Source organism: Astatotilapia calliptera, chromosome 22, assembly GCF_900246225.1.
Source record: "Astatotilapia calliptera chromosome 22, fAstCal1.2, whole genome shotgun sequence".
In the NCBI taxonomy this organism is placed as follows: Eukaryota; Metazoa; Chordata; class Actinopteri; order Cichliformes; family Cichlidae; genus Astatotilapia; species Astatotilapia calliptera.
In genome coordinates this window covers 30781304-30793817 of record NC_039322.1, presented here as the reverse complement: position 1 = coordinate 30793817, position 12514 = coordinate 30781304, and the positions used below count along the sequence as shown (strand labels likewise).

The window sequence follows — 12514 nt, the reverse complement described above, 5'->3', positions numbered from 1 at the left end:
ATTTTAAACTCTCCCCTCCCTCTACCGCTGCTCGGCACTATTTTGAACTCTTCCCTTCCCCACAGTGCCTCAGTATTAAATCTGCCCCCATTATATTTCCAGAATTTCATTCACACTTCCAGGAAAATCTTGGGAATTCTTGGCTAGTGGTTATCCTGTGGATTAGCTTTTTTTTTTCTTTTGGTTTGGTGATTTATTGGACTGGCTTCACTTCTGCTGCTTGTTGGCCATGCTCGTGTATTGTAAACATGGTTTCACAATAAGTGAATGGGTGCTTACATAGGTCTATAGGTCAAACAGTTCAGGGCAGAAGGGAGTTCATAGAAAGTAAGCCATAGGTCTGTGGGTCAGGGTTGTAGATAGTAGGAGGTCAGCAGGTTCATACTCTATTCAGGCAGTGACGCCACTGGAGTGATCAGCCGTTTGCCACTATCACACACTAGACAGTAAAACAGCACTTCCAGAATCTTTTCTTGTTGTTAGTGATAGCTTGTAAAGTGTAACTGCTACAACTAAATATGGGGTCAAGATCATGCAAATGTAAATGCATTGGCACAATAGACGCAAGAATCTCTCAGTCTGTGCACAACTTTTTATAGTAACTCAACAAACCAACAAGGAACAAGTCTCCACAAGGAACCATTGAAATGATGCTTCTAGTTTCTGGAGCTTTTCTCTGTTTTGTTTTTTAAGTTAAACATTTACCAAGTTGAATTCTCAAGTACAACAATAAAAATAAAGCAAAACTAGCCTGGAAAAATTTATGGACATGGCCAATAATCAGTATATGCATCCATTTCCCAAACCCAGCTGATAACATGCAGATAAATAGTCAGCCCCTCAGTTATGTAATATATGATCATATATTTTGTACACAAAATAATAGACTGTTCAAACAAATTGGTTTGTTTACACAGGGTGAACCTGTTCTAAACAGTGAAAAGTACACAGTGCCTATTCTGGTATTCTATGGCAAATCAATCAAGCTCCTCGGTGCTGGGCAGTGAGCACAGGGTCCACTAGGATTCTCAGGTCACCCTCATGAAGTCAGTTTCTGGTTGTTTGGTCAGAGACAGTCACACCAGTGACCTGCTGGAGGTCATTCTGTAGCTCTCGCAGTGCTTATCCTGTTCCTCCTTCCAAAAAGAAACAGATAGCAGTCCTCCTGATAGTTTAAGGGCCTTTGACGGCCCTGTCCACTTCTCCCAGAGTAACTGCTTGTCTCCTGGAATCTCCTCCATGCTCTTGAGACTGTACTCGGAGATACAGCAAACTTCTGGCAATGGTACGTGTTGATGTGCCATTTTGGACAAGCTGGGCTACCTGTGCATCCTCTCTACGCTCCACGTATCGCCTCATGCTACCAGTAATGACGCTGACCGTAGCTAAATACAAAACTACTGAAAACCAGCCAGAAAAGATGTGGAGGGAAAAAATGTCAGTGGCCTCCACCTGTAAAACTATTCCTGATTTAAAACCACTGAAACTGATTAACGACTCCCTCTGCCACTTGACTGACCGAATCAGTGTCCCAGAAGTTTAACTAATTTGATGCTATACATATAAAAATGTTTCTTTGTATTTTCAGCAGTGTACTTACCTCTCTTGATATCTGTCTATATAATTCACAGGGCTCTATGTAGTACTAGAAAAACTAAGTACATGATTTAGAAGCTTGCAGAAGCACCTTTAGTAGTAATAACTTAATAATCATTTTCCGTAAGACTTGCTAGAGACTATCAGTCTCTTACATTATCATTCCAACTTTGCATCAATTCACTGAGGTTTGCAAGCATTCGTTTGTGCACAGTTCTCTTGAGGTCCCACCACTATTCTGCTGTAGGTTCCAGTTTCCAGCCAGCTTTAGCTGACAGTCAGATAGCCTCACATTTGTCACTAGAATACTTTGGTATAAAGAGGATGTGTCCAGGTCTGTAGGTGCCAAACAAACCCAAATCATCACACTTCCACTACCGTGCTTGACAGTTTGGTATGAGGTATTTGTGCTGTATGCTCTCTATCCGGTGTTATTCCAAATATGGTTCTAGAAGTCGTGGTTTGTTCAGATGAAAGCATGCAAACGCAAGCTGTGCTGCCATGTTCTCTTTAGAGAGAAGAGGTTTTCTCCTGGAATCCCTTCCAAATAAATTATACTTGTTTAGTCTTCCTCTAATTGTACTTTAATCATAAAATTTAACATTTAACATGCCAAATGAAGTCTAGCACCAAATCACAACAACAGTCGCCTCAAGGCGTTTTATATTGTAAGGTAGAGCCTACAATAATACATACAGAGAAAACCCAACAATCAATGAGCAAGCACTTTGGCGACAGTGGGAAGGAAAAACTCCCTTTTAACAGGAAGAAACCAGGCTCAGGGAGGGGCGGGGCCATCTGCTGTAAACCAGCTGAGGAGAGAGAAGGAAGACAGGATAAAGACATGCTGTGGAAGAGAGCCAGAGATTAATAACAAGTACGATTTAATGCAGAGAGGTCTGTTAACTGAAAAGGAAAAACTCAGTGCATCATGGGAGTCCCCCAGTAGCCTACGCCTATTGCAGCATAACTAAGGGAGGATTCAGGGTAGGGCTGCTCGATTATGGCAAAAATGATAATCACGATTATTTTCACTGAAATTGAGATCTCGATTATTTGACGATATTTATTTAACAATAACAATGTGTTGAATAATGACTTTAAAGATTGTCAAAAAATAATATAAAATAGTGTGCAAATAATGATAACAGTGCAAATGTTTGCAATATAAAAAATAAATGAAAAATGTAAACATCTATGTTTAGTGAACTTTGCAGTGTTGCTCTGTGGTGCAGCTACGACACCGTAGCAAAGTTTACACACTATGTCTATTTGATCCATGTCTGACTCCGCGAACCCATAATGTTTCCACACCACTGAAGTTTTTTTACCTCTCTTTTCAACCAACGGCAGTCACTCTCCTCTCCAAATAACTTCTGCTTAGCTTTCCGAGCTTCCCTCGGGTCCTCTTAATCAGCGGTCCCCAACCCCCAGGCCTCGGATCGGTACCGGTCCGTGAGTCGTTTGGTAATTCAGGGTCACCTGGTCCAGCCCTAACTATATGCTTTAGCAAAAAGGAAAGTTTTAAGCCTAATCTTAAAAGTAGCGATGGTGATTAAAGGGGAATGATGTTCAGTAATCAGGTTAGCAACACTTGGCTGCTACTTCCCCTCTTTTCCTTGGGGGCAGTAGGGATGTACTTAGTTTATTAAAGGACTGTATATAGCTTATCTGATAAAATGTTGTGCAGGACAACACTTCACTTCACTGAAAAGGCAAGAGTCAAAGTCACCCATCTCCAGTTTCATTCTGGCTTTGGTTGGTAGCTGAACCTTACCTCAGCCTCACTGATGGATGTGCTGTATTTTTAGATCATGACTGGCTCAGATTACATGCCCTTCATTTATGCTAGATGTGGGGTTTTTTTCTTACAATCTGATGACATGTTGTCATCTGCATGTAAGCCCACCAATTAACAGTAGATTTAATATTTTGTTCATAATTTTCTTTTATCTGATTTATGTGCTGTCCTCCGGTCCTGCAGCTGAGTAATAAGCAGATTTCTGCAGATAGCTTGAGGCTTTCACAGCAGTAACACTCATTGTCATGATAGAAAATCATTCATTTTATGCACCTGTAGTTACACACTAAAGTAACTTTGAGAGTGTTTGTGCCTCCAACAATGCAAAATGTAAATGCACTGACAACATAAATCCTTTTCAAATAAAAAACAGCAGCAGCAAGAAAAACCTACTGAGAAAGTACCAACGCAAAAAGGATGCTAAATATAACCCCTGTGTTTTTGTTGCATAAAAAGAACTCCGTTGCGCTTTGCCCTTGAAAATCTGAACATTCAGCTCTCTTCGCTGACCTCTAGACTGCTGTCAGAGATCGATGATTGCAGGTTGTCGTGGCCAGGGACAGAGAGCACTCATTCAGTATATTTTGGGATCTTACAGGACTGAACTGGCCACGTTTGTATGGTAGGTTTTGTCATCAGATGCTAGCCAGACGGCTGGAGCGAGTCATCTACATTCCAAGTTATAGTTAGCGGAGGAGACGGAGAAGACATTTTCATTCTATATGTCCTCTGGGTTCCCTGTCCATAGCCAGCAGCGCCGTGTGGGCCAAGCCACAGGGGGAGGGGGAGGAATGCCAATGATACCATCATTATCCTCTTAAAGTGGCACTGGGATACTTTTTTTTTTGTAAAAGTTCTCTTTTAGCAGCAAGAACAAAACCTTTCAAACTCACAATAATTAGGATGATGAAGAATCTTCCTGTGAGCAACTTTAAATATTATTGCAAGTGTTGTTTGCCATTGCATTGATGCACATTAGCAGTTGAGAGAAAAATAGACTAAATGTTAAGTTTTAGCATCCTACCAAACGTACAACACTGTGCAAAAGTCTTGAGCCACCCTCATTTCTTTGTATTTTGCTAGTAAAATGGGAAGTAGCTGCAGCCATTTAGAGAAACGCATGTAAACAGATGGAAATACAGCATATAAGATGAAAACAGAGTTTGTACATTTCTTAGCTTTAAAGTCAATATTTGTTATTACTACGTTTATTCTTCAACAAAGGCTGAACTCTCTTGTAATTTCTTTAAGTAGTCTTCTGGAATAGTTCTTCAGACTTCTTGAAGGACTTCCAAAGCTCTTTTTTGGATGATGGCTGCCTTTTGTTCTGTTTTCTGTCTAGATGAACCCACACTGCTTCAGTAATGTTGTGGTTTAGGCTTGTGAGACCAACCTATGGGTTGATACATTGGTATTGTGTGTTTTTCTATCCAAGTGTGCATTTACTGCACTGGCAGTGAAGGCTTTGCTAATCAGACAAAAAAATCTGTGTCGAGATCTGATGGTACTTTTCTGTGTTCATCGTTTCATCATCGTGTTGCATTCAATATAAAATGTCGCCCCAAACCATGACAGAGCCTCCACTATGTTTCATAGATGGATATGAACACTCACCGTTTGTTATACCTCAGACTTTTCTCCCCATTTTGCTTCCCAAGCAATGGTTTCTTTAAAGCCATCCGTCCACTGAGACCATTTCTGATGAGGCTCCAGGGAATAATAAATGAATTAACTGAAGGGCCAGATGTATCTGTCAGGTCTTGGCTGGACTTGTCCTGCTTCTTAAGGACGCAACTTTTACTAAAAATCACAAAGTAGCATAACTTTTATTATGCTATGGAAGGAAAAACACAGGCATTAGTAATGAGACGAATGACAACACCTCTCGCTTTTACAGATCATGAGTCCACATTATGTTACATCTTTATATAACAGCCATGACTGTCTCTCCTCCTGCGTGGTCTTGTTCTTTTCCTAGAACATCTTTTGCACACACAGCCCCCACCCCACCCAAGCAACCATGTCCCACTCATGAACCCCAGCATCACATGACCCAATGTCCCAGACTGTGCTCTGTGTTTGTGTGTGCGCGTGACATGCATAACTCCTTATAACCTAAGATGAGCGACTCCTGTTGTTTTTGGTGCAGCAGCTTTTCCCCCCTGCTCTCACTGTGGATGTTCACAGTGTTTGTGTACATTCGGTGCACTGCTGCGTTTCCTTTTAAATTTCTCCTCTTTAATTAGATGCACATGTACATCAGCACTGCAGAGTGCACATAGTGTCCTGTCCTCATTCCTGTGTGTCTGTTTTGATGTCCTACTTTGTCCCAGTCATTTGGCCACCATGTGTCATGAAAAGGCCTGGTTAACGTTCCCAGAGTGCTGTAATTTCGTCTGAGAGGAATGTCAAGAATTCTGTGTGTGGTGTTGGGGTGGGACTCACGGAGGACCAAAGGCCTTTAGACACACATACACACACATAGCGAAACACATTGAGACCACAGTTGTGAGGACGTTTAACAGAGCTTATGTAAAAGTTGATTCACTAGAGAGATTTCTCTCCCGCTAGCAGGCTTTCCCCCCACAAGCTGACAGTGCACATTTACTTTTTAGAAAGTTAAGAGTAGAAAAATCTATTACTGCGAGGTTGGAAAACTGTTAGTAATGACTGCCATACACAGGATTATCTCCATCTGTCCCCAGAGGGCATTTCATTTTGCATTATAGAGTGCTGCAAGAAGTGAACCAATTCATCATCAGATAGCACCACATGAACAGCATCAAAGCCTTGAGGGAAGCCCAAAGTGGGGCTTGCAAATCCGGGCCTGGCTTTAGCTAATTAATAACAGTTTACGGTAAAAGATCGGCATCGACATCTGACCTGCACGACCAGGGGCCCATTCACTCTGGTTTGCTTTGGTTAGTCGTTTGGTCTGTGGGCGAGTGCTGGTTCGAAACTGCTGCTGGCTGCCAGGAAGGCTTGTCAGCCCCTTGAATGACAGTTTACACACAGTTAGGCCAAAGGCAAGCCAGGGAGGTGGTGTACTACACAGGAATTGAATGAAATCCAAGCCAAAGAGGAATCCAACACAAGGAAGAATGATACTTCACATCAGGGCTGTGCTTTCTCTCACTCTCTCTGTCTGCTGCCATGCTTGATAATTCAGGGCCGTGATGTTTTTCTGGCAATATTTTTATTGCTTAAATTGCTGCTCTATCAAAGTGCCATTGAGGTTTCAGTGTCATTGTCTCAGTATGTACTGTAGACATGATACAAAGGTTATGAGCTGTTTGCTCAAAGTAAAACTAGTGCCCAGTCTGTGTTTAATTGCAGACATAGATAAAGAAAAGGTTCACTGACACAATTGTCTCTCTAATCAGGCTTTATTGGTTCCTCTTTTTTTTCTTTCTTTTTTTTACATCTTATAATGAGTCTTTTATTTCAACTGCTGAGCCTGCCGAGGCGGGAAAACTGTGTAGATAGGTGTGGGAACATGTTTTAATAGGGTTAGTTGGGCATGTGAGTTGAAAGTATAAGTTGGCAATTCTCGTCCTCCGGAAGCGTTCTTGCATCGGGATTCTGTTTGATGAAACTTCTAACTCCTTGGCTACCTTTCCTCTTGCTGGTAAAAGTTTACCTGAGATACTCGGCAGGGATGCCTCCAGAATTTTTTCATAGTGGTGGCCAGAGATGGGCAGTAACGCGTTCCGCGTTACTGTAATCCGATTACTTTTTTCAAGTAACGAGTAAAGTAAGGGATTACTATTGCAAAAACGCTAATTAGATTACCGTTACTTTCCCGTAGGAACGCTGCGTTACTGCGTTACTAAAACCGTGATTTTTTTGCGAGAATGTCTCACGACAGTGACGTAAGCGAGTGCGCCGTTGGTGACAACAGCTGTGTGCAGATCAACAATCCACATATCGATTGTGGGAGAGAGTATGAGCGTGCAGCGTTTAAAGCGTGGAAGTACTGACCTTACTTTGAGTTTGACTCCATAAAAAGTGACAAAAACATTAGTGTCCGCTGTGCGTGGGAAGAAAACTTCTTTTTACAGCGAAAAAACCCCTAAACTTCCAAACAAACTTCCGAGTAGCTACGACGTAATGGGAAACTCACAGAGAAACTCGCGGATTCTTCAACTGACCGCGGCACACCTGCACCAGGGTAAACCTCCGCCTACCCTGCTCCTGCTTTACAGGTGAAAATAGAGCAACAGGACCGCTGAGTCTGTGACTTTATTTATTTTCTGCTGTGTTTTACTTGCATCTATTTGAAAGACTGAGTGTAAACACACAAAATATTTTATTTTATGAGCTGGAATGTGCAGAAAATAGGTTTAAATGTTAAACTAATTTCTTCCAGTCAGAGAATGTTGCATATAATTAAATTTTTGCTTGATGCATAAAGTTAAAAGATTAAAACTGATAAAACAAGTTAAAAAAAAGAGACTTTTCCATTTGATTACATTTTGTATGATGGATTATGTAGAAAAAGTAGAATTGGGCTGAAAGATCTATCGCTTTATCACCTCTTCAGGTTGTAAATCGTGTTTTAAAAAAGTAACTAAGTAACTAAGTAATTAATTACTTTTGAAAATAAGTAATCAGTAAAGTAACGGGATTACTTTTTTGGGGAAGTAATCAGTAATTAGTTACTGATTACTTTTTCAAGTAACTTGACCAACACTGGTGGTGACCATATGAGGGCCACTAAAAATATTAGGATGGCAGAATTTCCAGTTTTATTATGCTGTTGTCAAATATAGGTTAAAAATAAAAGAAATATGGCAAAAAAAATAAAATAAAATAAAAATGTTTGTAATAGAATGTGAAAAATAACTTTTTTAAATTTCTATTTTAGGTTGTAGTCCTGCCACCCAGCAGGGGGCGCTGCAGCATTGTCACCCTTTCTTTTCTTTACTGTCCTGCTTGTGATTCCACAGCTGTGTTTTCTTCATCACTAACTTTGGTTGCTGTAGTGTTAAACTACACTGGGATGATTTTGATGACTGTCAGCTGCTTGTAGATGCAATGCATCACTGTCACTCATTTCATTCTCCCTTTGCTCATCCCGCTGTCCACCTGCATCCGCAGATGATGACGTGGATCTGGAGCAGCTGGTGAATGACATGAACTCCTCTATGGAGAGTGTGTACTCCACACAGACAGACACGGCGGTTCTTCTAAACAACGGCCACGCCCCTCACCACCACCATCAGGTGCACTCTTCCTACCTGGGACACAGCCGTCGCCACACCCCAGCCCTGCCCTCTTCTTCCCCCTCCAGAGAAAGGCTGAGACACTCTCAACCCATGCACATCAAAGCTGTCAGGTAAATGCTCATAACCTGGGCCTCTACATTGATCGCACTGGTTTATGTTCAAGATAAAGATAAAAAGATCGCTCTGCTACACCTGCAGAAATAAAGATATGAATAAAAGATAACGTAGCACTGCCAGCAAAAGAACACTCTGCTATTATATATCTGTCTGTCTGTGCCATTCTTGTAAACATGCTATCTCAGGAACACCTTGGACGAGTGATGACGTTTCATATCCCAAAGGTCAAAGGTCAGCTTCACCGTGAAATCAGTTTTCTGCAGAAACCTTTTTTTTTCTGGCCACTATTAAAGGCCATGATCAGGAACAGAAGGGGAGAGTGTGACCATGAATTAACTTCTGGTAACTCTGTAGTTGCAGTGATATTATATATTGCTTTTTTGTGTTGCCACATTTAAGATGTGTGTTGAACTTCTCTGTGGGTTTAATCAGAATCAGCTTTCCTGGCCACAGCATGTGTATACATACAAGAAAAGTGACTGCTTCTAATCACTGTCAGTGAACCTACGCACTAATGAAATAGTTCAACAAAATAAGTCATAAATTAAAAAAACAAAACATCAACAACATAGACATCAAAGGTCTGAAGCGCAAACATCATCCACCGTCCTTACACCCTCAACTGAGATGATGAGCATTTCTCATTTTCGGGATCTAAACTGCAGTCTGACTGCTTGTCCCACACAGTTTGCTCATGTTTTTATAAATCTGGCAGGTGCACCATGTGATCAGGCAACCGATCTGTCTCCAGTGTTCCCTCACTCTATTTCAGTTCCATCTCACCAGACCTTCAGATAGAGTAGACTCAATAAACACTTACACAGATTAACTGCACTCATACAGCGTGTTATTTCATTCACTTTAAGCCCTTTGGCACCCTCACATTGCCAGTTAACCTAAGATTCTTGTCTTTGGAATATGGGAGAAACATCCCGGCTGACCAGGACATTCATACCCAGAACCTGCTTGCTGTGAGGAGACAGTGCTGACCACTGCACCGCTGTGTTAAACAAGAGAGTGCGATACTCTGTAAAAATCATATTTATTGCGTTCTCCAGCGTTTTAATGTTACTGTAACTGTATTTTGGGGTCGTCAGGGTATCTGCTTCCACAATTTCCAAAGAGTGGGACATAAATATGTACAAACCTAGAAATATTACAAATGTAATAGTTAGAAGCCGACAGATGATGAGAGGTTTAATGTAATTGACCGACGTTGACGTTAATAACAGCCGATAAGTTAAAATTACACACGTAAAGAAGAGACGACACCCTTCAACCATGTTACGAGTGTTGATGTTGCATATTTTACTCACCAGAGGGCACTGCAGTTTCCTTTTTGGCCACATGGCACAAACAAAAATGAGCTGATCCAAGCAGAGTCAGAGTAAACAAGGTTATAAATGAGTACACATAACAAATGTGTCTATTGAAAGAGATTAAAGGACTAGCATTAGCTAAAGGTAGTCACTTGCTTACATTAATCCCTGCCTGTCCAAGGTGCTTTGCAACCCACCCCCATCCCAGATCCTTCAGTTCAAGCTGTTTTTGCTTTTTCTGACCATCTCCATTGTTATTGTCAGCAGCTCTTGCAGTTCTTGCTACTGCTCTCTCTTCCTCAGGCTTTCGAGGCAAGTGGACAGCGGGGTAGGTCAGGCCGATGCAATGGAAACTCTACTGTATATAAATTACTGCAGATCTAATAAAGAGGCCCGACAGAGCTATAAGTCTATGCAATTTAATATTTTAACCATCTTCATGCAGAATAAAGGTTATAATGTGTTGAACATACTTGCACAATGAGTGTAAAGCAAGCTTGGAAACACAACAATTTAAAAGAAACGTGCAATAATTGGCAGCAAGTCTGAGCATTTGAGCATGATAAAGTTATTTTAAAGAGAAATGCTTGTTGTTTATTTAGACAGAGGCCGTCCAGTGGTCAGTGAGCACCGACTGTCTTCTTGCCCTTTTCCTCCACTGTTGACTCTGAACTTTAACAGAATATCCAGATCAGTGTGCCCTGTTTGAAAGTGTCATTATTCAGAGTGACACTGAACAGAGTGAGCCTGGGACAGCTTCTGCTAATCTGTGTGAATAAATTACAGTAGCTAGAATTTAAACTTTTTAAAAAGTTTAGTGGTCCAGTCAGAGTTCAGATTAACTTTTAAGCTGAAACCATGTTGATTTGTATTCCTTATTATACCCAAATGACACCCATAATCATGTGTATATATATCCTCCAGTGTTAGTCTCTCACTGGTAACCTGAGGCAGTGTCATGAATGTGTGTCTCCCTCTGCAGGAACCTGCAGGAAGAGCACCAGCTGCATCCAGCCTCGCTGCCAGCCATCCCCAACCCTTTCCCTGAGCTCTGCAGCCTAACTGGATCCCCTATTCTGAGCCCCATACAGACCTCTGACAACTATGTAAGTTCACCTACACACACGCCACGTGCACCAGCACGCAATCACTGAGAATGGTACAGCTGATTTGGTAGAGGCACAAGTGGTCAAGGGATTGGCTACATTTTTGTTGCCCATGTTAATTAGATCTTGCATTTGTGTTAGTGTGTGTTTTCAAACCAGCTGACTGGCCTGTTATGTGCGGGTCAGAGCAGCATGTGTTGACTTTGGCTGCGCACATCCTTTATCCATTACACAACAACTCAGCCGGGGTTATCTGGCAGTACATGTGTGTTATTGTGGAATCATCATCAATCATATTTACACACGCATGCAGACATGTGACGGACATGTTTTGCTGTGGAAGAACGAGGTGAGCCGCGTCTCCAGGATGCTGCGGACAGAGTGCAGACTTCCCGTGGCAGAGCCAGGAATACGGCTGGGAACATCTGCAGGTCGGATCTCTCTGAACCTTCTGAATCCGTCTGCTGGCTCCGGCAAGACAGGCGCCCTTTTCCGGTTCACACGCTTCAACCTCGGCTCCTAGCGTCACTTCGAGAGAGTGTGTGTGTGTGTGTGTGTGTGTGTGTGTGTGTGTGTGTGTGTGTGTGTGTGTGTGTGCGTGTGTGTGTGTGTGTCACAGCCTTGCCCTTCCTTCCCCCTGCTGAGCCTCCTGTCCCAGGAATGTTCCATCCTCCTCAAAGATGTTTTCAGGATGCCCACCCTGAACAATAAAAGTTATTTTAGATGCTTATTCACTCGCTCGCTTTCTTTACATACACACGCACACTTTTTTTGTGTGTTGTTAACGCAGTTATACACACACAGGTGGCATTATTCAGTTCACACACGCACAGAGACATGTGATAAGCCAAAGCATTATTTTTGCATTTCGTTGACATCAACTCACAAGGTCTGGAGTCAGAGAGCAAGTTTGCAGTTTGTACAAAGGATCTTTTGTGTGCGCGGTCGAGTCTGTGAGAGCTGACTAAACATTGCTTCATTTCTCTTTCCCAGATCATCTTCATTTCGTCCACAGTTCTTGTTCGTTCAGCGAGCCAAATAACCAGCCAGTAGCAGTTACGTTTCTATTTTTCTCTTATCTCACGCGGCTTTAACTTGTGTTTTCTGTCCAGTTATTCATACAGATAATGGCTGAGGCTTGGCACCATTTTCATTCGTCCTTGTGTCATTTTTCATTGCTCGTGACAACTTTAGAGCAGGCCGGACATTCTTTAACAGTGTTTAAATGCACAAAAACAGGATGGCGGTAGTATTTCTGTTTAGGCGATAGAGCTTGTGGAAGGAGTAAAAAGCACGTGGAAAAATCACCTCTAACATTCCACCATGTTTATCATAGTCAGCAAAAGC

General features: G+C 41.9%; 1 protein-coding gene across 8 annotated transcripts in view; it reads left to right on the top strand.

Annotated features, from left to right (window-relative positions):
• The window catches only part of LOC113014910 (growth factor receptor-bound protein 10-like), a 72773-nt gene that overhangs the window by 30386 nt on the left and 29873 nt on the right, over positions 1-12514 (top strand). For all 8 annotated transcript variants that reach the window (XM_026156745.1, XM_026156742.1, XM_026156741.1 and 5 more), the window contains 2 exons: positions 8498-8735; positions 11044-11167. In XM_026156745.1, coding sequence (XP_026012530.1) covers positions 8498-8735; positions 11044-11167 — 362 coding nt within the window. The remainder of the gene's footprint in view (positions 1-8497; positions 8736-11043; positions 11168-12514) is intronic.